This window comes from Felis catus, chromosome D4, assembly GCF_018350175.1.
Source record: "Felis catus isolate Fca126 chromosome D4, F.catus_Fca126_mat1.0, whole genome shotgun sequence".
Classification (NCBI taxonomy): Eukaryota; Metazoa; Chordata; class Mammalia; order Carnivora; family Felidae; genus Felis; species Felis catus.
Genome location: NC_058380.1, coordinates 50,548,294 through 50,573,038, shown reverse-complemented (window position 1 = coordinate 50,573,038; position 24,745 = coordinate 50,548,294). Strand labels below are relative to the sequence as shown.

The 24,745-nt window shown below is 43.9% G+C and overlaps 1 protein-coding gene across 11 annotated transcripts in view; it reads left to right on the top strand.

The window, feature by feature from the left end:
- The window catches only part of MOB3B (MOB kinase activator 3B), a 202,980-nt gene that overhangs the window by 158,826 nt on the left and 19,409 nt on the right, over positions 1-24,745 (top strand). For 8 of the 11 annotated variants that reach the window (XM_045043694.1, XM_045043693.1, XM_045043691.1 and 5 more), the window contains 2 exons: positions 7,792-7,994; positions 14,298-15,121. The exons of 1 other annotated variant lie outside the window; for it this stretch is intronic. In XM_045043694.1, the coding sequence (XP_044899629.1) occupies positions 7,792-7,994; positions 14,298-14,384 (290 nt within the window). In that variant the 3' untranslated portion in view covers positions 14,385-15,121. Of the gene's footprint in view, positions 1-7,791; positions 7,995-14,297; positions 15,122-15,156; positions 16,119-24,745 lie in introns of those variants that run through there. 2 more of the 11 variants (XM_019816065.3, XM_045043697.1) reach the window with 2 other exon arrangements.

Here is a 24,745-nt window from a genome sequence, read left to right as displayed (position 1 = left end):
CTTTCTGAGCTTTGATTTCAGGGTCAGCATGTGGCTTAAGAGTTCAGCTCTGGGTCCAGCACTTGGCAACTATTGGTTACATGGTGAGCCCACTCCAGGCTCCCTGCCAGGCACCGAGGATCGGCTGCAAGGACCCTCAGGGAGGGTACGGTCTAGGAGAGAAGGCAGACCTGAGTCAGGGTCCACAGAGAAGTATGGAATTACCATGTGGGATCTGTGCTCAGGAAGGTTCAGCAGATGGCAGACAACCTGAGGCTGGAGATGATGGAAGTCTTTGAGCTGAACTCTTAGGAAGTAGAGGCATTAACAAAATAAATGACAGGCTGGAATATCTGCCAATTACTTATGGAACCTGGGATGTTTGAGGAAAGTTCTCTGCTGTCCCTGGAGACAACCTCTTAGCCCTTACTTGCTACATCTCCATAGTCCGGGTCCAGCCCAGTGTGATCGTGGACCAGAGTCTCCTCCCCAAGCATTGGACATTCTCTTAAAAGATAGAAAACAGAACAGGAATGTGCTATAGCTAGCACAGAAGCTTTCACCTGGGTCTTGAGTTTGGGACCTTTGTCTTCAATCTGTGGCCCTGTTATCCAAAGCATTTCTGCATTCTCTGAGGGACTCTTTTCTTTTGCAGCTTCCATAACAGAACAAAAGAGAAAACATAGGCCATTTAGATAGTTTATTTTCTTTCAGGGGTTTTCTAAAAGGAAGGATTGAATGGGGCATCTGCTTAACAGTGCAAGGGAAGGGAGAGGAGGGGGGAGGAAGGAAGAAAATGGATTGAAGCTCAGAAATTACTGGAATTTTTTATTAAATTTTGTTTGGGAGAAAGGAGATTTACTAAGTCCGAGATAAAAGGCAAATCCACATGGGGCCCCAGAGAAATTATTATATTCCATGCTCGATTTAGCTCTCATACTGACTGTGGTTTGGAGATCAGAAAGTTGTGGTTAGGCACATTCATAAACTCTGCAGGACTCTGTCAGATGCTGGTTCCCTGCCGAGCACCACATCTTCCTGAGCAGCAGAGGCAGGGCTGGGGGCTGCCTGTCAGGCCTTCAGGAGAGTCCAGGCCCCCCAGTCTCACCTTACCCTCTGCCTTCATCCCTCCTGTCTGGCTCAGCCTCCTGCTTGGCCTGATCATCCAGCAAACTCCAGTCTTGATTTGAGTCTAATTGTTGAGCAAATTCCTGAGGGAAGCACATACAAGTGATTGGCTTGGGATTCTGACCTCTGCCCAGGCATTTTGCCTCAGCTCCCTCTGGAATCTGGGCTCAGCATGGCCCTGTTTTAGGTTCACCAACTTAATTTCAGTACTGACCCATTTGCAGAGACCCAACTCCATCACATGACCCAAGATCATCCAGGTCCAAGGTTGTGCGTGTGGTGTGTGTGTGTATCACTTCTGTAGAGAACACTCTTCCGAACACATCTTCTCATTTGGGGATAACTTCTTAGAGTATGAAATTCCCCAGCTTGAATCTGAGAGTCCTGGGATGTGGCTCGGGGTGGGGTGGTGAAAGAGATTGCCCTGAGACTCAATCAGTGATTGCAAATAATTTAGAGACCTTCTGATCAAAGGTTGTTTTCTTTATCAATTAGTACATATCTGTCTGGGATTGTGGTCACATGGCTTATCTGGTTTATAATAAGACTAGTCATAGTTTAACTCCAAACCCTTCAGACGTGCAATCTACTTCAGTTAAGACTACTGGTTAATATTGTCTAGCATTAACTTTCTAATTGAGTACAGTAACTGAAAATTATCAGCACCTGAAAAAATTTATTGAAAGGCAAATAAGGGAGGTTTTAATGATAAGAAAAGAGGAGTTTCAGATTTTTTTCTTCCCACCTCCTTGTTGAAATCAAAATGTTCTTATCACAGAGTTCTCCTCCCTTTTCACCAAAGGCAGCGTGAAGCTTCCCATGTCAGGACCTTGTCAAGACCCTGGCAAAACACTGTTGTTCTGCTGTAGGCTTTTTTCCTCCCCCAAATAGGAAATGATAGAGTCACATCTTGACTAAATAAAATCACTGCTCTTTTATGATTCACTTTTGATTGATAAGTATTCCCTACCTAGGTCTGTGCCAGGTACTTTTAAAAGCAGACTCAGAATTTAAAACAATCCCTTTGTTCAGGGAGCTTACAATAATATGAGACATAAATATGAGAAACTTGTAGAAGATAATATAAGGCAGAATGTAACTCAGTGCTTAATTGAGTACTTGCCACTGTGAGTTCTTTGTAAGTTCAGAACTGATGTGTTAATGCCCAAGCTGCCCTCATGAAAATAAATATGCAGGAGGAATTTAATCCCAAAGTGTCTTCCAAAGAACTTTGGGTCTATGGGATACTAAAAGTAACAGTTCACAAGAGGGTGCTTACTACCTGCAACGCATTAGGCAAAACCTTTTTTAAGTGTGTGTGTTTAACCTTCACAACAACCTCATGAGCTACAGACAACATTAACATCCCTGTTTCTTTCTGGATGGGGAAACTGAGGCTTAGAGGGACTGTTTGCACATGACTACCTTGTGAATAGAAGGTAGAGTGACATAGAAATGAAAGCTGGGGAGTATGATTACAGACTGTATTTTAAACCAGTAGATATTATGGGGCGGGGGGAGCAGTTTAGAGTAAAATAGGACTTTTTCCTACAGGAATTCTCAGATCCTTTATTTTGCGGAGATACATTGTAAACCTCTATGAAAACAGCATTTAAAATTTTTTTTTAATATTTATTTTAAAGAGAGCGTGGGGGAGGGGCAGAGAGAGAGGGAGACACAGAATCCAAAGAGGGCTCCAAGCTCTGAGCTATCAGCACAGAGCCCAACGTGGCGCTCGAATTCATGAACCATGAGATAAGTCAGACATTTAACCACTGAGCCACCCAGGCACCCCAAAAGCAGCATTTTTGCAAATACATTTGATCTCATGATCCTCTTTTTTTAACCAAGGATCTCCCAAGATTAGTGATTTTCAAAACATGGCTTGGGAAATACTAAAGTGAAGGGTGCATAATATCTCACACACGCAAGAGAAGCAGAGGGACAGAAGGTTGAATGTGGTCCTGAGCTGGATCAGTGGTGCCACATGTCCACATAGCCCTTTGCCCAGACCCAGCCAGTGTACAGCCCCCTCAGCTGCCAGCCATCATTATAACAAGCCCAGCATCCGTTTGTGATGATTCATTGGCCTTTCATTCTTCCTATTGCTGGACTGTATGCATTTAAAGCAAGCAAACACACATTTTCCAAGCTCCTTCCATAAGCCAGGTACTGAGCTAAGTGCAGGTCATAAAATGGTGATCTGTTCCCTGCTACCATGGAGCCCTCAGTAACAGGATGCAGAAGAAAAGACCTGATTTTAGAGCCAAATCATTATCTCCTTTTAGCTATGAGGCTAGGAGCAAGTACTTTCACTGAGCTAAGCCTCAGTTAAAAACAAAGCTGCAACAATAATATCACTGCTCAGGATGTCCCGGGACTAAAGGACTTCACACACATATGTATCAGGCATCACCCAAGGATCCCTTTCCTTTGGCTCCTTGGCCAAGGAGCCCTTTCCTTGGCTCCTTTGGAAATTGGATACGTCTTAGCAGCCCCATGAAGACAAAAACCCTCAGATGGATCACTTTTCATGATCTGGCCCATCTGGGGCCTGTCAAGGAAGGGAGTGGATCAGCAGGGCTGAGTCTTGCCCTATCTTGCTGCCATGAAGCCAGTTACACAGGGTGAGATAGTTGCAGAGTCCACCAAAGGGTTAGACATCCAGTTCTCTACATCAAAGGGAGTGGTCTCTTCTACCTCCCACCTTCTGAAGGCTTGTTTAAAACACACAGACATACATGCCACACAGACATATGCATACGTGTACGTACACACATATAAACACACAGATTCGTACATGTAACACACATACACTCACACATATACACACATACATACATATACACATGCACACATATATCCACAAATATACACACATACGTACATATGCACACACACACACAAATCTGAACACCTGGAAGGCTGAAGAGAAGGGGGGGAAACAGCTAAAATATTACACAAACTATAGGAGTGGCCCCTGAACCATAGATATTATGGAATGAATTTCCCAACTGCTGTGTAGCTTTCTTACTCTTAATCCCATGCTCTGTGAACTGAAATTTTATCTCTGGTGCAGCAGAGAACTCACTGGGGTTTCTGGGCTCCCTAGAACTCTCAGTCCAGGACTTGTCAGCTTCCAGAGTTGGCCTGAGGTGACTGGTACATGCTGAGCACGTCCTGACTTGAACCATTTGCAATGTTCACTTTTGAATAATGAATTGCGTGTAAGGGAGGGAATGGTGGAAGGGTCAGATCCAACTAAGCTGCTAGAGTCCCGAGGAATTCAGGTGAGAAATTAAAAAATAGAACTTAGTACAAAAGTTCCCACTACATACCCATTACAGTACAGATACTAGTATAAGGACACTGCAAAGCAAATGTCTTTATTTTATAATCCAGAAGAGTGAAGTAACCTGCCTATACAGCTAGTAAATTGTAGGGCCAGGACTTTAAAAGTAGACCTTGCAGATTCTCAAAGCAACTCAACTATTCTCAAGATAATTTCCAGCCATATCCCAAAAGGGAGAGATAGAGGCAAACCAACTTTGAGAACAAAAGCAAGGCCAGAGACCAGGTATGGAATGGAAGGTAGCACCAGGAATTCAGAACTGAGCAGAATAGGAATGGGGGGAATATGGCAAACTGGGGACCATCTAGAGACACCTAGCAATTGCCATGAACATCCTCAGTATGCCCAATAGTTGGCTTTACCTCTGAGTCAGTGTGTGGGGCCTGGGGCTGGTCAAGCAGATGCACTGACACAGCTAAGACTCCCCATGTTCTCTAGCAGCTGGTGAGCCTCCACGGAGACTGGAGGCAGGGGATGTGAAAGATAAACCCACTGGAGGGGGTTCAGGCCACCCAGAAAGGAAGGGCCACAGAGCTGCAGGTGTGTGTTGGAGCCCCAGAGCAGTATCTCAGGTTTTCAGGGTGGTCCTGGGCTTTAGGGTTGGACAAACCTGGGTCCAGACCCCTCCTCTACTGTTTGCCAGCTGAATGACCTTGGGCAGCTACTTAATTTTCTGAGTCTGTTTCCATCTCAAAGATGAGAAAACAATAATAATAGTACCTGTCTTCAAGTCTTGTTCTGCAAACTTAATCAGCTAATCTGTGTAAATCTCTTGGCTTAGTTCCTACAACACAGTAAGTGCTCAGTTGATGTTGGCTTTTACTATTAGTCCCAGATCCCCAGTCCCAAGGCATGGGCAGAGAAAACACATTTCTCCTTGAAGGCAGCGGAGTGTATTAATTAGCCTTCCTCTTATCCCCTTGAATCTGTGGCTGCCAGCGATGTGGACTTCTTTCAAACTTCTCTCTCTCTCTCTCTCCACCACTTTTCTTTTTTTAAGTCATATTTCTGTACCACCAAAGAGTAACCTTTGGATGCCTTGTTTCACTTAGCAGTCGAGCTATGCCTCTATCCTTGGTAGAGAGTTATACTCCAAACTTAACCAGATCTTTTGGTGTTTAGAATCAAGCTGTCTTGGTCCAAATCCCAGCCCTGCCACTTTTTAGCTAAATAGCCTGGGGCAAGTCAATCTGTGCTTCAGAGCTTCAGTGTTAGCCATCCATGACATATAGGTAGTAAAGCCTACTTTGCAGATAGGTTGTAAAGGAAAAATATGTCAGCCGTTGGTATTGTCACTCTGTGGGTTACAGGGCTCCCCTTCTCATGGGAACACACTTGGAGGGGATTCCATCATCTCTGGGACTTGAGCTTCTTTGAAGACTCCAGAACCTTCCGCAGCCTGGCAACAGTGCTTTCTGCTGGCCTCTCCTCAGCCTAGAAAACCACCCATAATTTCTGCGAGGGTTTGCCCACCACCTCCTTCCCAGCTGTACCTCACCTCCATCCCTAAATCCCAGCATCTGTTGCCCAGACAGCTGTCACGCTATGCCTGAGTCTCTCCCTGGGTTCATTTGATAGGTCCCACTTTGTTTTTGAAGAAAAGCAGGTAAGAGTGCCGGGCCCCAGGGAGACAGATCTTGCCTCTACCAGCTGCCAGTCATGTTCTGTCTCTCCCATCGTGTCCTGGGCGTCCCAGGTGATCCCATTACAGAGTATCTCACCAGACAGCTGCCACTGGGACCCTGTGGAAGAACAGAGAACAAAATTCCAGGCTTCCTAGGGACCAGGGCCACATCCTGAGCACACTCTCCAATTCTGATGAAAGGCTGGTTGCCATGTCTACCTTTTCTTGAGAAAGGTAACGTATTCCTTATAACAACAGCGAGGTGCTCCAGACCCTCACTGTAGTGCAGAGAGAAGGGGGCCATTCCCATTTGGTGAGTTCTTACTCTGTTCTAGGCACTGTCGAAGGATTTTACTCATGTTAGCACCTTCCAACGCATGCAAGGAAGGCTTTATTATGATCCTTCTTTTATAGATGAGAAACCAAAATTGCATGAGTACCACTCCTCATTCTTGACAGCCACTGGAAATTGTACCTGTATCGAATCCTCACAACTGTCGCAACTTTTACTTACATATGGCAAAACTGAAGCTCAGAGAGATTATGTATCTTGCCTGTGGTGATACAGATAGAAAAGTTGCAGAGCAGGAAATCAAAGTCTATTGGACTTACAACAGACTTGTCACCATTTTAGGACAGTGTAAATAACAAGAGTTTAAACAGTGTTTAAGAGGGGGAAAGGAAGTGGGCTTGTGGATCCTGCTGTGTGTTGCTCTGACCAGACAGCAGTAGTGGCCATCGAACAGGAAATCTGGGTGTCTCCTCTGGCCACATAACCCACTCTTACCTTCCACAAGGGGATGAAGCGGTAATAAGTAATGCAAAGTGTCTATGGAGTTTGCTGCATTTGCCCACCTCAGAAACAGTGAATCTCAGGAGAAATTTGGATCAGAATCTGCACACTGGTAGCCTGTAGGCGAAATTAAGCTAGAAAGATGTCTTGTGTTGACCGTTGGTATTTCTGTAAAACTTTAATTGCTGATGTTTTAAAAATGCAGCAAATTCACATAGCACTCCAAATTTCTGAATTATCTTGAAAACTCAGGAGTTCTCACACGGCCACCCTTGGCGGGAGTTTTGGCACAGCAGCTCCCTCTGAGGAGAAGGTGTTTTCAATTTACTACAGTGCTCAAGGCCCCGCCCCCATCATGATGTGTCAGGGAGCGCTTGTCTCCTTGGAGCATTCCCCTCCTCCTGCTGGTTTTCTTTATGTTAATGTAAGAGGAAGATGAACTTTCTTGTGCTCTATCAAGTGGGGGAAAAACACAAGAAGGGAGAGCACACATTTGTATGTAAAAATGAATATTTTTATATAAATATAAGCAATGTATATACACACATTATATATACAGATATATACAGATATATTATAGATAGATATAGATAGCTATAGATATAGATATATAGATATATACAGATATATACACACCCATACATTTAGGTAAAGAAACCAACCTGGCCCTGTTCGTTCATTTTTTGGTCTCTTCCTGGTCATTGTTGGCATTTAAATACAACAGCATTTCAGCCACTTTTTTTTAGGCAGGATCCGACACAGCCACCCGTGGAGAGCAGGCATCTGTAGGCTGGCCAGGGAGCTCAGGTCCAGGATGCTCTCCAGCTTCACACATGTGCTCCTGGGCTATCAGAGCTTTCCCATCATGGCTTTGTTCTCCTTTTTTTTTTTTCTTTTTTTTTTTAACTTCTCTAGGTGTTCCCTTCCCAAAGAACTTCCTTCAGATCTGCAAGAAGATCCTGTGCCGCCTTTTCCGAGTCTTCGTCCACGTCTACATCCACCACTTTGACCGGGTCATTGTGATGGGCGCGGAGGCCCATGTCAACACCTGCTACAAGCACTTCTATTACTTCGTCACAGAGATGAACCTCATAGACCGCAAGGAGCTAGAGCCTTTGGTAAGTGTCACCATGCTACTTCTAGGAGCTCAGCCTTTTGTCCCAGCACACTGACAAACCCATGCAAAATGCTCATTCATGATAAGCCATCAGCCAGAGGCCTACAGCATTAGACAGGAGTTAGAGGTCAGCTTCAGGAGCAGGAGATGCCAAGATGTCCACAGCACCCAGTGTAGTAAACCACATAGTGGTTTGTAGTGGGATTATAGTGGCAGAATGTAGTAGGATTGTAGTAGTTTGGGCTCGAGGGAGTAGCTTTAATTCTCAGCTCCCAAACCAGCCACCTATCTACTTACTCCCTTAAATGAGCATCTTTGATCTCTCATATTATCCATTCAAAGATAACCAGAAACATTCCTTTAATCAGTAAACACATATTTAGCACCTGCTGTTTGCTGCTAGGCATGCCAAGTCAAGCAAAACTACCTGCGAGTAGCTTTGACTCCAGAGAGTGAGACAGAAAAGTAAGCACTTTGACTCCAAAGAGTAAGACAGAAAAGTAAGCACTTTGACTACAGAATTAGAGACAGAACTAAGCGCTTTGACTCCAGAGACAGAGACAGAAGTCAGTGCTTGGACACCAGAGACAGAGATGGAACTAAGTGCTTTGACTCCAGAGACAGAGACAGAAGTCAGTGCTTGGACTCCAGAGACAGAGACAGAAGTAAGCCCTTGGACTCCAGAAATGGCGACAGAAGTAAGCTCCAGATGAGAATACAGTATCTGAAGGGCTTTGCTTTTCGTACTGAATCTCCTGGGATATATTAAAATCCAGAACATTTGATTTAAGAAACAACAGTTATTGTTTAGGTGAATGGGAATTCCTTGTGTTTTCTTCATAAGGTGTTTTTATAGTTGGACTCAGTCTGTGCTTTAGAAGTCAAGGACCCTTGAAATCCTCAACATCTTTTGTAACACGTAGTGTCTTAATGTGGATGCCCTCATCACAGCTATTTCTAGTTGGCTCTACTGAGTACTTATCCCGTAAATACAGAGCTTTATACTAAAATCACACTTTCTTCTTAAAACATTAAAAATGGCAGTTTTGCAACTAACTTTCTTCCAAGTCCATTTGAATAATGACCAACACAGGGCCCAGGCTATGGTCTTTTGCTAGTCCATCTTCCTTTCTCTTTATGTACATGTTTTTTAAGTATAGGTTTTGTTGTTATTTATGTATGGTGAGGCCAACAGATCAGGAAACAACTGCCATTGGAAAGATAGAGTGTTACACTCACAGATCAGTAGGCAAGGGGCACACACCATGTCAAGGTGGGGGGCAGGGCAAGGCATGGTGGGGGAGCCACCAGGGTTGGTTAGAGGCAGGGGAAACAGAGAAAATGGGGGCAAAAGCCTTTATTGGGGTTTCTCTGGGAAGGAACAGGTGAGCCAAGCTAAGCAAGATTAGAATTGACTAATCTGAATAATTTCAGGAGGCCCTGGGGATTAGGGTCTGCCTTAGTTGTGTGGTACCTGGATCTGGGGTGATTTGTGGAAGGCAGTAATAGCCCTAAGGGTGAGAGGCATAGGGGAGGTGGTTGGGGCTGTGGCCTCTGGATTGATTGGTTTGTATTGGTTGGGGAGTAAACAGCTGGAGGGTGAGTTGTTTACTACATATAGGAATTGGCTAGCCCTGGGAGGGGCAGTCCCTCCGGGGTCAGCAAGGCTCTGTTGTTAAAGAATCAAAAATACAAAAAGAGAGAGAGAGAGAGAGAGAGAGAGAGAGAGAGAGAGAGAGAGAGAGAGAGAGAGATGTTTAATATGGTACAGTATCTGTATCTGGAAAAGAAATTGATATATCACCTTTAGAGTTTCTCAACTTGAAATCTGGGAGTTCTGGAACAAAACAGGACTTTCTGGACACAAATAAGATATATTATTGGCTACAGAAGTGCTCATCTTATTCATTTTCTTTTACAACAGTTTTCTCGAAAGTTCTTGGGGGCAGGAACTCGGTTGTCTCTGAATTCAGTTGGGCAAGTAGTGTGGAAAGAAGCTGAAATGCTTCACGATTGAACTTCTCCTACTTTGTCCTGTAAAGGCAGCTGTGGGTAAACAGTACAAGAAGAAAAGGTGTGCAAACAGCTCAAGGAAGTTAAAAGGCTGGAAAGAGTTGACAAAGCTAATTTAGAAAATGTCAAGGACAAAGGAAAGAGGGACTCCAGGCCACGGAAACCAAGAGGGTGGAGAAACCGTCAGGGGAAATACCTTCCCCCGAAGGTCCACCAGAAGGAAGAGGCTCCCCAAAGCACTCACTGTGCCGGTTTCACTGCCTCAAAGGAGCAGAAACAGCTGGATAGAAGCAACAGTCAGTTTCTTCTTTACGTACAAAAGCATAAAGGCCGTTGTAAGACTAAGCTGAGCGCCAGCCAGCCTTTCTTAGCCATCAAAAAACTATAATTTTCAGTAACTGAGGAAGAGCCCCAGGGATTCTAACACCTGGCAGTACCAGGAGCTGACTGAAGTGAGAGTCACAGAAAGGCTCCAAACAGCTCAGTGTTCCAGACGAGAGCCTCTTTGGAGGCATAGGGAAGACTGACTCAGGGTTAGCCAGGAATTGTTAATAATGGAAGTGAGGAAGAAGGGTTATCAGTTTTTCCCCTAGAACCTTTTATTTCTTTAAATCTTGCTTGAAACAGAATCCTTCCTACCTTTATGCTTTCTTAATTATAATTGCAGGGTAATTAACTTTAATGCTTTTACATATTAACAAATGTTTTTCATGCCTAATTGTCTGAAATTATGTGTTCATTTTACACAAACCAAAGCCTATAAAGTTAACAGAAAAAGATACTGAGAACGTTTCTAAGGACAGTAATTATAGGGGCACCTGGGTGGGTCAGTGGGTTGAGCGTCTGACTCTTGAATTCTGGGTCATGGAATTGAGCTCTGCATCAGGCTCTGCACTGACAGCAAGGAGTCTGCTTAAGATAGTCTCTCTCTTTCTCTGTCTCTCTCTCTCTCTCTGTCTCTCTCTCTCTCTCTCTCTCTGTCTCTCCCAATCCCTCTCTCTCCTTCCCTCCCTCCTTCTGCCCCCCCCCACTCCCATGATCTCTGTCTCAAAATAAGTAAATAAACTTTAAAAAAATAATTATAATTATATAATATCGGGCTCTGGATACTTAGCATAGTCCAGTATCCACTAAGAATACTGTACTTTTGGACTGTTTTTACTGATAGGAGCACTTTCAGTAGTTGATAATGCTAGAACACCTAACTTCTAAGTTGACTGTAGCAATGAACATATTAAAATCAATCATAGTATTTCAGATCAACACATTTTTATTTAATTTGCATATATCAGGTACCCTGTATGTGCAACACAAGTTACTCAGATGTTCATAAGAAGGGTATGCTTTGAAGAACTTATAGCTACAAACTAAAAAATGTAAAATAATGACACACTCATCTTCAAGCCCTTGCAAAATGGTAAGCAAGTCAGGCATTTTGGCTTCACATTCTAGTGTGCATTCTTTAGGATCTAATGCAGCAAAAGGCCAGAAAGGCAACATTTGAGCAGCCAGCTTCTTTTAGAACACCAGCGTTCTGAGTTCCCACATCTCCAGTGGGACATTTCCGATATCATGCCTTGGGATTGCATGAGTGTAGAACTCAGAGACCCCACCTCAGGTTCCTCTCTGCTCTGCATCCACCATGGACAGCTGTACTTGTCTGTTCCCAGAGACTACCTTGTAGCTTTCATCTGATGTTTACGGAGTGTCCAGCACCCCACAGGGGAGGAGATTCAACTTCAGTGCCTAACACCAGACTCAGTCTCTCTGGGTTCCAACTCTTCATTTACTAACTTGCAATCTTCAGCAAGTAGTTGATTTCTCAAAGCCTCATTTTCCTCACTCCTAGAATGGGTATAATAATTGAATTGTTGTAGACATTAAATGGATTAGTCACATGGTAAGGGCTTAAGGAATGTTGGCTGTTAAATGAGATAATGAATATAAAGTCCCTGGCATATAGTGAGCAAGGATACCCCATTTCTCCCTTCCCAGCTCCCATGGCCTTTTGCCATCTTAGTGATCCCCTAGGTATCCTTGTAACAGATGCAGTTTATCATCTTTGTATTGGTGTCTCCCATAGGATGGTCAACTCTTTGAGAATTGGGGGTATACAGGATATATGCTCACATGCCTATATTGCCAAGTATACACCAAGTGCATAATATGTTTTGAATTAGGAAGAGTACTTTGAGGATGTGCCTCCATCCACAGAGATTGTATACCAATCATTCCTCCCTTGGTGCCACCTTTATCTCAGAACATGCCAGCAGACTTCCACTTCTTCATTGTTGGAAATAAAGCTTCATCCTGTTGGATTAGCAATAGAACTTAAAAGCAAAATTAGGCACAGAGCAGTGAAAGGATGTATCATCAGTCTTAGTATCATCATCTATACCCCAACTTTCAGTTAGTTTTCTGTTTTAGATTCCAGCTAGGTCACCTGGGCAGCGTTGAATGCTCTCATACTACTGCGTCCAGGTGACTAACCCTCCCAGATTTGGCACTAAAAGTCTCATGTCCTGGGAAAACTCTCGATCCCTGGCAAAACTCTCGATCCCTGGCAAACTGGGACGGTTGGTGACGCTCTCTGGCCTCAGAGTGGGAGTGAAATTTGGAATTCAGAAGCTGGGAAGAGGTCACTCTGGCCAGCCCAGTGAGCAAGGCCAGTGTGTGCATCCCCCTGCAGGGCTTGCCTCATGGCTCCCATTGGGACCTGCTGGTCAGCGGCAGCCTGGGAACCCATTTCATCTGGTCTCCAACAGGGAGAGGGAGGTGAACAGAGACACAGACTTGACAGATGAGCCATTTCTCATGTAAATGCAACAGCTGAAGAAGACTTGAACTCAAGCAAGTTCACAGTTGGAGGAAACGAGCCCAAATGATGCTGGTAATTAGAAAATGGGCCAGTCCCTGATTGAATAAGCAGGCTGCTGTGGGCCCCTGGCAGCCGGGGAGTCAGCTGACAGAATTGAGCTGATCAGAATTATCATTAGCAAGCACAAATAACCAGCAGTGTTTTGTGGGTCTTTCACTAAAAACAAAAGCAGACTCCGAAAGCACTGTTAGCATTGCAGTAGCTGGTGAATAAAAAGCTGATTAGGGAGGAGGAGGAAGGTTGTGGAGGTGGGGAGGAAGGAGGGTGCTTGCTCACCCTCGTGCACCTGCTGACCCCTGGGTGACCTTGGTCCAGGGCCTTCTCCATCTCCCTCTAGGGTTTCATTTCCTTATTTCTAACAATGAAGGTGATTGTTAAGAACCTACCTTGCAGAGGTGCAGCTGTGAGGCCAAATACTGTCACAAGGCTGTTCTTTTACCTTACGGCAGGGCACTTGGGCCATAGAAGCTCTTAAATTAAATCAGTGTTTCTTAATAGGGGTCCATATGCTAGCGCATCAGAATCTTCTGGAGGTTATGTTTTAAAATGCACATACCTGGGCCTTGCCACAGATACAGCAAATCAGAATTATTGAGCTCAGGGCCTACTACCAAGCTCCCTCGGTCTGCATCTCAGACTTTACTCTGCATGTGAATCACATGGGCATGCTGCCAAACTGTAGATTCCAATTCAGTACACCTGGAAGGGGACTTGAACATGCACATTGTGCTCCCAGGTGATGTCCGTGCTGCTGGTTCCCAGACCACACTCTGGCGGCAAGGCTGTGGATGACAATTACTCTCAGATGTGAGATTTACTATTTTTAGCACTTCGTGTCTTCTCTAGGATTGGAGGTTAGCTCAATGAGGTGGGAAAGTAAAGCAAAGAAGAAAAATCTAAGGATCAGTATTGGCCAAGAATATTCCTCAAAATGTCAGTCCTGCAATGAAGAAGTCATGGGAATAAAAGGCATGGCATAGGGAATATACTCAGTGACACTGTAATAGCTCTGTATGGTGACAGATGGTGAGTGAGCATAGCATAACAAAGAAGCATGGCAATCCCTATGTTGTATACTTGAAATAATGTGACATTGTGTGCCAACTATATTTAAAAAAAAAGTTGATCTTGAGTAATGCTCAGTGAAAACAGACTTCTCTCCCTGGATCAAGTAAGTTTACAAAATGCTATATCATCTCCAGCCCTGAAGACCCACAATGTAGAATTGCAGATTAAAGACCTTGAGACGTCCTGCAGCGAAGAAGCTGGTTCAGTTTTGTGTAACCCACTCAGTTTAACTACATTTGACTCCCGCAAAATTTTTTTCATTTGTTATCACTCGTTAACATAAAGATCATGGTCCATGCAGCAAACTTTGGGTAATACTGTTCCATCTTTGTGGTATGTCTCTAGATTTTGAGTTTTCCCTTCCTGCCTCCACCTGGGCCCCTACTACACCCACCACTGCTGCATGGGGTGAGGAAGGAGAGAAGATGGTAAGAGGAAGATGAGAAGGAAATGAAACTCATCCTAGGGGAGGGCTTCAGAGAAAGAAAATAAACCCAGCCCTGTTCATTCTCACCCCTCAGTCCTTCTGCATCATTGTATCACACCTGCCATTGAGTTCTTAGTATGTACAAGGCACACAAGCATTTTCAAGAAATAGACAGTAGCTCCATTTCTTGAATTCCAGATATTCCATTAAGCTCTTTACGTATATTATTTTATCTACTTCTCACACTTGTTACCTTTACTTCAGACAAGTGTGGTCCTCTGTTTCTCCGTATCTAAACTACATTCCTCTCCATCTCTAACTGCCATTACTACCATTTTGTCACACCAAGTCTCCCACTCCTCCCCCAGTTGGCTAATTATTGAGGTCCTTGCACCTAGTGATTTTAGGCTTTAGCTCCAAAACCACCCATTTAACAATGGATAATTTAGGACCAGGGCACTTTGGAGACCAAAGATTTGGAAAGCCTTGTTCTATAAGTCCTCGCCACAAGCCATGTAGGCCCAAGCATATGCTGACCTTATATTCCCCTAAGGGGTGGCCAGGTCATTCCTAAACTCCCCTTGTAGATGCCTGGGTGAGTGTGGTAGCCAAGGTTGGCCTGTCATGGCAAGATGAGATCAGGTCTGTAAAAAGAAGCAGAACCTCTCACATGAGCCAGAGCTGCTCCCCAAAAGAGCCATTGTGGGCTTTTGAAAGGAACTTTTCTTTGGAAACGTCATCTCTGCAAAGTCCTCTGTGGTGTTTCTTGTCATGCAGTTTCCTTGACTTGTGGCCAAATGGCTTGGACATGGGCACAGGCGTTGAAGAAGAAAGAGAGAGCTTCAGCCTGTGAGTCTGGCAGTTCGGCCTTCCCTACAATGATGCTTCCACTATTAATGCTACGCCAGCAGTTGTCCGCCCCTGAGCAAGGCATGTGATCTCTGTGGGCCTCAGTTTTCCCAGATGTAAAAGACACCGTATCAAGAGTCTCCCCCAGCTTGAGTACGGTGATTATGATCTTTGACATGGCATGTCCCAGCCTTGTCATCTTTGGTCCAGGCTGGCATCTTCTTGCTTAGTGGGGAGTTCGTGACTTAAAGCCCATCATGCCAGCAGAGGGGGGTACACCCGGCCCAAAGAACAGCTGGAGTTTGCATTCCTGAGACTTTGTCATTTTAGATGACATGCTGTGTGTATGTGTGTGTGTCCATTGTAGCATCAGCTGGTGGTGGTAGTACAGGGCAACCTTAATGCCCAGAGCTGAGTGGATGTGCCAGCCTGAGAACATTTTAAGAGCCTTGGCAAACATACTGTAAAGTGGCAGTTTGAAAAACAGCAAAGAAATGTGGGACTAATTTCAATGAACTACATTGTACTGAGTTACTGGGAATGTGGCAAAATCAGCTACATGTCTTTGTCAGTTCTATTTATTCATCCTTTGCTGATATCCAGAGAGTTTTGCTTCTGGTCTGTGGGCTGATGACTGGTTTTAGTTTTTTGGGTTTTTTTTTTTTTTTTCTTTTTTTGGTTGGGTCAGGGGAGATGTGGTCTGGTTTATTTCAGGGCCTAAAATGTGATCAATTATAGCTGAAGATGATGCCCATGGGAAAATTGTCAGCATGTAATACTGAGTAATAAAAACAAGATTCAAAATGTATTGGAAAATCACTCTAATCCTATATCTATTAGTATGTCCTTTAGAAGCATCTAATCATAGATGAGGAAGGAAATATGGCAAAAAGTGTCCAGGGTAGTTCTCTCTTGGTGGAAATATGGGTAATGCTTCATATATATATATGTGTGTGGATTATATATATATATAATTATTCATATATATATATATATATATGGATTATATATAGATAATTATTTGGTCTTTTCAAGTTTTCTATCACAAACATGTATCACTTTATGAGAAGCAGAAAAATCAAATCTTTTGCTTTCAAAGGCCTTACCAACAAAGACCAAAGCTGCACATGGTGGCCTGTGTGCCCAGGACCAGGGGTTCTGAATGTCCTCTCTGCTCTCTCTGGCCATACCCTCTGCTCCCCCCTCACAGAGCTGCCATTGCAGTGATGCTTGAAGGAGCAAGCTAGTGGTGGTTCAGGTCACTTTGTGATTGTAGTTGAAGGTGGACTACATACAGTCTCCTTGAACTAAACAATTAAGCTTTCCCTGGAGATGGAGTGGTCCCTCCTGGAGTAGGGAGTTAAGCATCTTTGTAAACACTGAGGTAATGTTTATCTTTACACTATGTACACATTTTCCTTTTGAAGCCCCAATTTGAAGGGGAAAGATCTCGGTGAATCTAAAGCACATGGTGAAGGCTGTAGATATACCCACATATAACATGCCTGTGGTGAAGGCTGCAGATATACTCGCATATAACATGCCCAGCCCTGCGGGCACCTCATGGCACACGGTTCCGTGATCTTGATGAAAGGTTTTGGTTGGAGTTTCCTCCATCCAGATTCCTCTACTCAACTAGATCTGAAAAGACTTTTGAGGTTTTTTTTTTTTTTTTAATTTCAAGTTTTAAGAGAACAAAAGCAGGGGGCACCTGGGTGGCTCAGTCAGTTGAGTGTCCAGCATCAGCTCAGGTCATGATCTCACAGTTCCTGAGTTTGAGCCCCACAACGGTTCTCTGCTGTCAGTGCAGGGCCCACTTCAGATCCTCTGTCTCCCTCTCTCTGCCCCTTCCCTGCTTGCTCTCTCTCCAAGATAAAATAAAAATAAACAAAAATAAAAGATAACAAAAGGAATTCATTGAAAAGAGATTAATCTAGACCATGGAATGGTCTATATGCACGTTATTAAACTTAAGCATATGTGTATGTACAATAACTACAAATAATTTTTAGCTGAAATTATCATGTGGACTTAGAGTTAATTCCAAACCCTTCTTACTAAAATATTAGCAAAGCCTGAAATCAGAAGTAACTAGGGAAGTAACTAAATAACTAAGACCACCCTGGTCTCAATCAGACTCTTGTATTATCTTCCCCCGCCCCCCTCAGACAGGACCATTCTCTTCTCCTATCCCCAGGAACCCTGCCCCATCTTGTTTTACACCACCCTGTATCTCTGGTTTGATTCTTTTTTATGGAAGTTGATATTCCAATCACAATGAATTAGTCTTAAAATGCTATTAGTATATTTCCACGGGTACCTGGCTGGTTTAGTTAGTAGAGCATACAACTCTTGATCTCTGATGAGTTTGAACCCCATGTTGGGCATAGAGATTACTAAAAAGTTTTCAAATATATGTATTTCCATAGCTGTTGTTATTCCTGTTCCAGTTTTCCATTACATACTTCTGTGTCATGCTTACATGTCAGATTATCTTCCAGTTCTGTAAGTATGCCCACTATAGCAGCCCAAGAATGCCTAGGCTTACAGAGCACACACTGGCTCATCTCTTTACCTTGGCTGAGTAGGCATGGTTACAGACTGCCTGAGTTTTAATGGAAGAGAGTCATTTCTAGACCATTCAGTAAACACTTATTACCTGCTGAATATGTGCTGAAAATCAGGGTCCCTGCTTTGAAGGGGTTCACTGGAAGATCCCCTCCTCCTCTGTCATTAGTGTAACATATCCCAAAGTATTCTTCCCCAAATCTGCTAGTTCTAAGGGATGTCAGAAGGTGTTATGTGAAAGGGAGTTCCATGGTCACATAACTTGGGAAACAGTGAGTTAATAAAGCTGTTCTGGGGCGGGGGGGCACCTGGGTAGCTCAGTCGGTTGAGCGTCCGACTTCGGCTCAGGTCATGGTCTCGTGGTTCGTGGGTTCGAGCCCCACGTCAGTTCTGTGCTAACAAACAACTCAGAGGCTGGAGCCTGCTTCAGATTCTGTGTCTCCCTCTCTCTCCACCTCTCCTGCTCATGCTCTGTCTCTCTGTGTCTCTCAAGAATAAATAAATGTGGAAGGAAGGAAGGAAGGAAGGAAGGAAGGAAGGAAGGAAGGAAGGAAGGAAGCTAGCTAGCTGTTCTGGGGTCCTTAATACCCTAACATGAATCCTAACCTTCCAGCTAAAGCACACAATGTGCAGATTTATTTGATCAGGGAATCCTCTCGCTACAGAGAGTTTTGTGTTTCTAAAGCTTTGAAATACCCTTTGGGAAATACTAACTACTCAGTCTTCTGTAATCTACTTTCTGTATTATGAGCTCAGTTCTCTTCTGGCTGCTGAGTGTCTGTTAATAGACATTTTTTGAAAACCTATACCGCAGACACTGTGCTGAGTGCCAGTCATATAAGATGCATCTCCATTTTAAAGAATGATTTTATTTTCCTAAAGTTTATTTTTTTGAGAGAGAGAGTGTCAGGGGGAGGGGGAAGGGGGCAGAGAGAGAGAACGAGAGAGGGAATCCCAAGCAGGCTCCACACTGTCAGCACAGAGCCTGACTCAGGGCTTGATCTCACAAACGGTGAGATCATGACCTGAGCTGAAATCAGAAGTCAGATGCTTAACTGACTGAGCCACCCAGGGGCCCCAAGAAACTCATGCTTTTAAAGAATCCTACCCTTTAATCCATTACTTAGAGCCGTACCATCCAATACAGAAGCCACTAACTACTTGTGGCTACTTAAAGTTAAATTAATTAAAATTGAACTGAAATGAAAATTAGTTTCTTAATCTTACTAGCCACGTTTCAAGTGCTCAAGAGCCACATGTGTCTAGTGGCTCTTGTATAGTGCAGATAGTAAACCTTTCCATCATCATGGAACCTTCTGTTGGACACCGCTGAGGTGGAGGGTTTATCTTCAAGAATTCCTTCCTACAATACACTGTTAATACCCTGTCCCACCACCAGTGGCTGCCAAATATGTTTAAAATTGTCCCTAGGATGCCTCAGTAAGACATTGGCATTTAGCTCCTCACATGGTCTCTTTTTGCTAGGCCACTCCTCTCCTACCTAGTTTACAGATGAAAGATAGATAAAACTTGAAATCATATGTTTAGTGTTTCTCCCTCGGTGCAATGTCAGATCCTCCACCTCAGAGAGCAGCTCCATACCTCGGGACTGCTGTTGGTCTCTGGGGCACCAAATCATAATTATACTTCATTGTGTCTGCGGTATTGGAAATTGCTACAGAATGTCAGTCACAGTAGGAATTAATTCATCTCCATGAGCGTTTATATGAAGATGTGAATAGTCAGTATGGCTTGATGCCCATAGATAAGCCTGCCAAATTTTGGCTGCTCTGTGTGGTCTAGACTAGTTCAAATTTCCCAGCCAGATAAGACTAGATTATTTGGCTCCAAAAGATGTCAAATGAGTATTGGTATTTGAATGCGGGAAGGTTTTATTTATTGAAATATAACAGTATGTCTTCTCTCACCACCCACCTGCTCCATCCACCCCATAAAAGCATGAGGATAAGAGTATGGCAGTCCCTATCCTAGGGGCTTGTGTGGTCTTAGGAACACCTCTTCCCATGAAATAATTTTATGCATAAAGTTCAGATATATATAGGCCACCAACAAAGCCAGTTAGGCCATAGTGTAGTACTATAACATACTATGAATCAATATTAGTTCCATGATGTTAGTGGTAACGGATTCCTATGACATTGTGAATGTGAGTGTACCTGGACCAATAAATAAAAAATAAATGCATACAGGTAGGTCTGGATTGAAAAAAAAAAAAAAGAGAGAAATACAGACTACTCGAAAGGGAACTTCCTAGAGTTCCTTGAGCGGGCCTTGGCTTCTCACCACCAGGCCAGAGATCCATGTGAGCCCTTGATCACCATTGAGCCCTTGACTCACCTATTGAGTCCTGATCAAGAGTTTGCAGTTTAAAGCTGCAGTTTTATTGTCCCTTCCTCAGAGGGATCTCCCCTCACACTATACCACATTGGGTCCGTGCTAACTGCTTGCTGAGCCCAAAGAGGGCAAACAAGATGGAAGCCACCATATTGTTAAGGACTAGTATCAGAAGTGATAAACAACCCCCCCTCCACCATTTTCTTTTCCTTAGAAGTGAGTCATTCAGTCCAGCCCACACTTAAGGGGAGGGCAATTATGCTCTATTTATTGAAGAGAGAAATATCAAAGAATTTTCTAGTATGTTTTTATTTTATTTTAATATTCTTTTGAGAGAAAGAGAACGAGAGACAGAGCGCACACACATGTGTGTGCAAGGGGCAGAGGGAGAGAGAGGATCTTAAGCAGGCTCCACGACCTGAGCCCAAATAGAGAATCAAACGTTCACCCAAATGAGCTACCCAGGCGCCTCCTCTAATATATTTTTAAACCAGAGACCAAATTTACTTAACAGGTGATGTTTGCCTTTGGTCCATGCATTGCCCTTTCTTCTTTCATTCCCCACGTCCTGCAGCTCAGGTCTGCTGCCTCCCCCAGTGCGCTCGTTCCTCCAGAAATCACCTGCTTCAGTGAAAACGCTTGTTACCTCAGAGTGGTGGCAAACTCCTCCCCTTCCTAGCCAAGCTCCTTATATAAGACAGTCAAGCCTGTTGTATCAGTAATCTGCCCTCCGTCACTCCAGAAACTTGCCCTTGAAGTAGTGCCCTGCAGCCCTGTGTGCTTGCCTTTGAAACACAAGAAACAGCAAGTAGTATAATTCATGTTACAGACAGATCTCAAAAACATTGTGCTGAGCAAAAGAAAACAGACATAAAAAGTACATACTGTTTGATCCCATTTGTATCAAATTCTAAAGCAGTCTAAACTAAGCCACGGTGTCAGAAAGCAGGTTGGTGGTTGGCACCAAGGGTGTGGGTAGGGGCTTGACTGCAAAGGGGCAAGAGGGAGGTTTCAGAGGTGATAGAAATGTTCCATATCTTAATGTGGTGGTTACCTGGGAGCATATCCATATCAAAATTCATCAAACTGTACGCTTAAATAGAAGCACTTTAGAAGACCACGTCTACCTCGATACACTTTATTTTTAAAGTTTGCTTGGTGAATGCATTCAATTTATTTTTTAAACAACGTCAGGATTCACCAAAACAGTGTTTTGACAGGTCTTTGTTGAAAACTTTTGTCTCCCTGCTGCCTGGGTGGTTAACAAGACAAACTGAAAGGAAAAGTAGCAACTTATCCCTAAGGGCCAATTAGAATATAGTTATAAGAACAGAAGTAATTCCTGTCACAGAGACAGTAGCTCTCCCTTCCCTCTGGCAACCAGTTAAGAATGGTTGTTTCCATAATTTGGCTATTGTTGAAAGCACTGCTATAAACATAGGGGTACATGTGCCCGTGTGCATCAGCACTCCTTTATCCCTTGGGTAAATTCCTAGCAGGCTATTGCTGGGTCGTAGGGTAGTTAATTCTTTGAGGAACCTCCACACTGTTTTCCAGAGCAGCTGCACCAGTCTGCATTCCTGTAAACTGTTGTGCTGCATATCACCTGGGGAGGTTTCAGAAGGCTTTTCGATTCTCAGTCTCCATCCCAGGCCTATTAAATTAGAATCTCCAAGGGTGGGGCTCCAGCAAAGTAAAGCTCTCTAGATGGCTCTCATGTGCTCACCAGGTGAGCCCCAGGGAGATGGAGTATGGTGCTTCTCAGACTTTTGCCACACAAGAACACCTGGGAGCTTGCGGAGGCTATATACATGGGTTCTACTACTGGAAATTTTGATTCAGTAGTTCCGGAATAGGACTCATGAAATCTTCATCTTTAATAAAGCTTCCAAGTAATTTTGGTGCAGGTGGGCCAGGCATCACACTTTGAAACTAATACCATCAAGGAGCACCTGGGTAGCTCAGTCGGTTAAGCTTCAGACTTGGCTCAGGTCATGATCTAACGGTGTGTGAGTTCAAGCCCCGTGTGGGGCTCAAGCTTGACAGCTCAGAGCCTGAAACCTGCTTCAAATTCTGTGTCTCCCTCTCTCTCTGCCCCTGCCCTGCTCATGCTTTGTCTCTCTCACTCTCTCAATCATAAAAAAAGAAAAAAATTTAAATAAATAAAAATAAGAAACTAATACCATCAATTCCCAAATTTCTGGGCAGAAATGGAATCCAACAAGATGCCTAGGCTGAAGAATGGCCCCCTCATCTTGATTTCTTAGATGGCACCCAGACCCACTACTTTTGTTTGCTTAAGTTCAGGGTCACGTTCCTCCACCCCATCCCTTCCCCCAGAATCACTCCATACCTACACTCCATACCCTGTCTAAACCATAATGGTGTTTTTGTCGCGCCCCCCCCCAACAATGGCACCAGTCATCACCACACCCTAGAAGCCCATCCCTTCCAGACCTCACCATTTCAGCATAGCACCTCATGTGTTGAACCCCCATCACACAAACCATAGTACCTCCAGGACCCTGTGCTCCAGGCATATGGCTAGGCTCTGGGGATATGGTGACAGGTCAGTCTTGGTCCTTAACTTGAGTGTTCCTACCTGTGGAGAGGTCTGAACGGTCTTAGTTTTCCAACGGGTAAAATGAGGGGGCATAGCCCAAATCAGCGATCCTTAGCAACAGGTTCTGTGACCATGCAGGGTGAAGCCAGAGCCAGGATCTGGGACCCTTCCTCCTCTTCAACTAGATTTGCTATATTTTTTCCTTAATGGCTTCTGTGTAAGATTGCATTAGAAGAAATGGTTTCTACAACTAAAATAAGCTGTAGGGACGCCTGGGTGGCGCAGTCAGTTAAGCGTCCGACTTCAGCCAGGTCACGATCTCGCTGTCCGGGAGTTCGAGACCCGCGTCAGGCTCTGGGCTGATGGCTCAGAGCCTGGAGCCTGCTTCCGATTCTGTGTCTCCCTCTCTCTCTGCCCCTCCCCCGTTCATGCTCTGTCTCTCTCTGTCCCAAAAATAAATAAAAACGTTGAAAAAAAATTTTTTTAATAAAATAAAATAAAAAATAAATAAAATAAGCTGTAAATCCACTGGATTAGGGGAGATTTCTATATACTTCCAGTTCTGGCACAGTGTAGATCCAGAATGAATAAAATGTCCACTGGCTTTTTTTTTTACTTCATTTATTCATAATAGTATAATTATTTTGAAACAGGTTTATAGTAGAGATTTATGTTTATGTCTTATTAAAGTATTTCAGCATATAAGAACTTTAAGTGGCCGGTAATAACTATATACTTTTAAAATTTGATATGCTCAGCATCTGAGGATATAATAATAGGGAAATTTTTTAAATAAAGCTATGGACCAAGTGCTGTGGGGTCTGTGTTTATGTATTTATCATTTATTTGTTTTTTAATGTTTATTTATTTTTGAGAGACAGAGAGCTAGAGGGCTCTCTGTCAGGGAGGGGCGGAGAGAGGGAGACAAAGGATCTGAAGAGGGCTCTGCACTGACAGCAGAGAGCCTGATGTGGGGCTCGAATTCCCAAGCTGTGAGTGAGACCATGACCTGAGCCGAAGTCAGACGCTTAACCGACTCAGCCACCCAGGTGCCCCTGTATTACCTTATATAATCTGCACACAATTCTGTGAGATAAATACTGTTTTTATCTCCATTTTAAAGAAGAGGAAAATCGGACAAGGTGTGAAGTCACTTGTCCCATGTCACATAGCCCTGTGGAGTCAGGAGTTCAACACATGCATTCTGACCCAGACACGGCCTTCACTGAGGCAGAGTTTTGCTCAGAAGCACACTAACCCAAACGGTTTCTGATAATCTGCAGCAGCCAGGTGATTTCCTAAGGTTCTGACCCTTGGACAGAACATCATCTGGCTGTGAGGCCACGGTCCAGTCACGTCAACTCTCTGAGCACGTGGAATGTGCACTGTTTAATGATTCCAAGGAGATGGCAGTGTGTAAAGAGCTGGCTCTGAGTGCTGGAGCAACTAAAACGAATGGCACCTGCCTCCAGAAGTGTAATGTCTATAGATCAGATGACCCAAACCCAAAGCCTACAGAGTCCAGGCAGGGAGCAAATGCGAATTAACAGGCAAGCCATAAAAAATAGGAAGCTCTGGGAGCAACCGCCATGCACCTCCAGCTCATGGTTTCATTGAGGGGGGAGTAGGGACCCAGAGTTTGCAAATCAGAAGAAATTGAAGCTCCAACATTTTAGGTGAACTCTTCAGAATTTTAATTGGTGGCAACTTATTAGAGCAGTTCTTGTATTTTATTTTATTTTATTTCGTTTTGTTTCGTTTCATTTCATTTCGTTTCATTTCGTTTCGTTTCGTTTCGTTTCATTTCGTTGCACTCCATCCCACTCCATTCCATTCCATTCCATTCTCTTCCATTCCATTCATAACCCTAGAGGCCTAATAAATTCTTTCTAGGAGTGCACTTTACCTAGTAGCCATCATTTTGCCCTCCTGCCTTTTATAGAGCCTCTGGACAGGGCAGAGCAGGGTCTGACCTATTACAGTCTGGCAACACTTTCACACTTGCCTGCACTTAAGTGTTACATTTAGAGT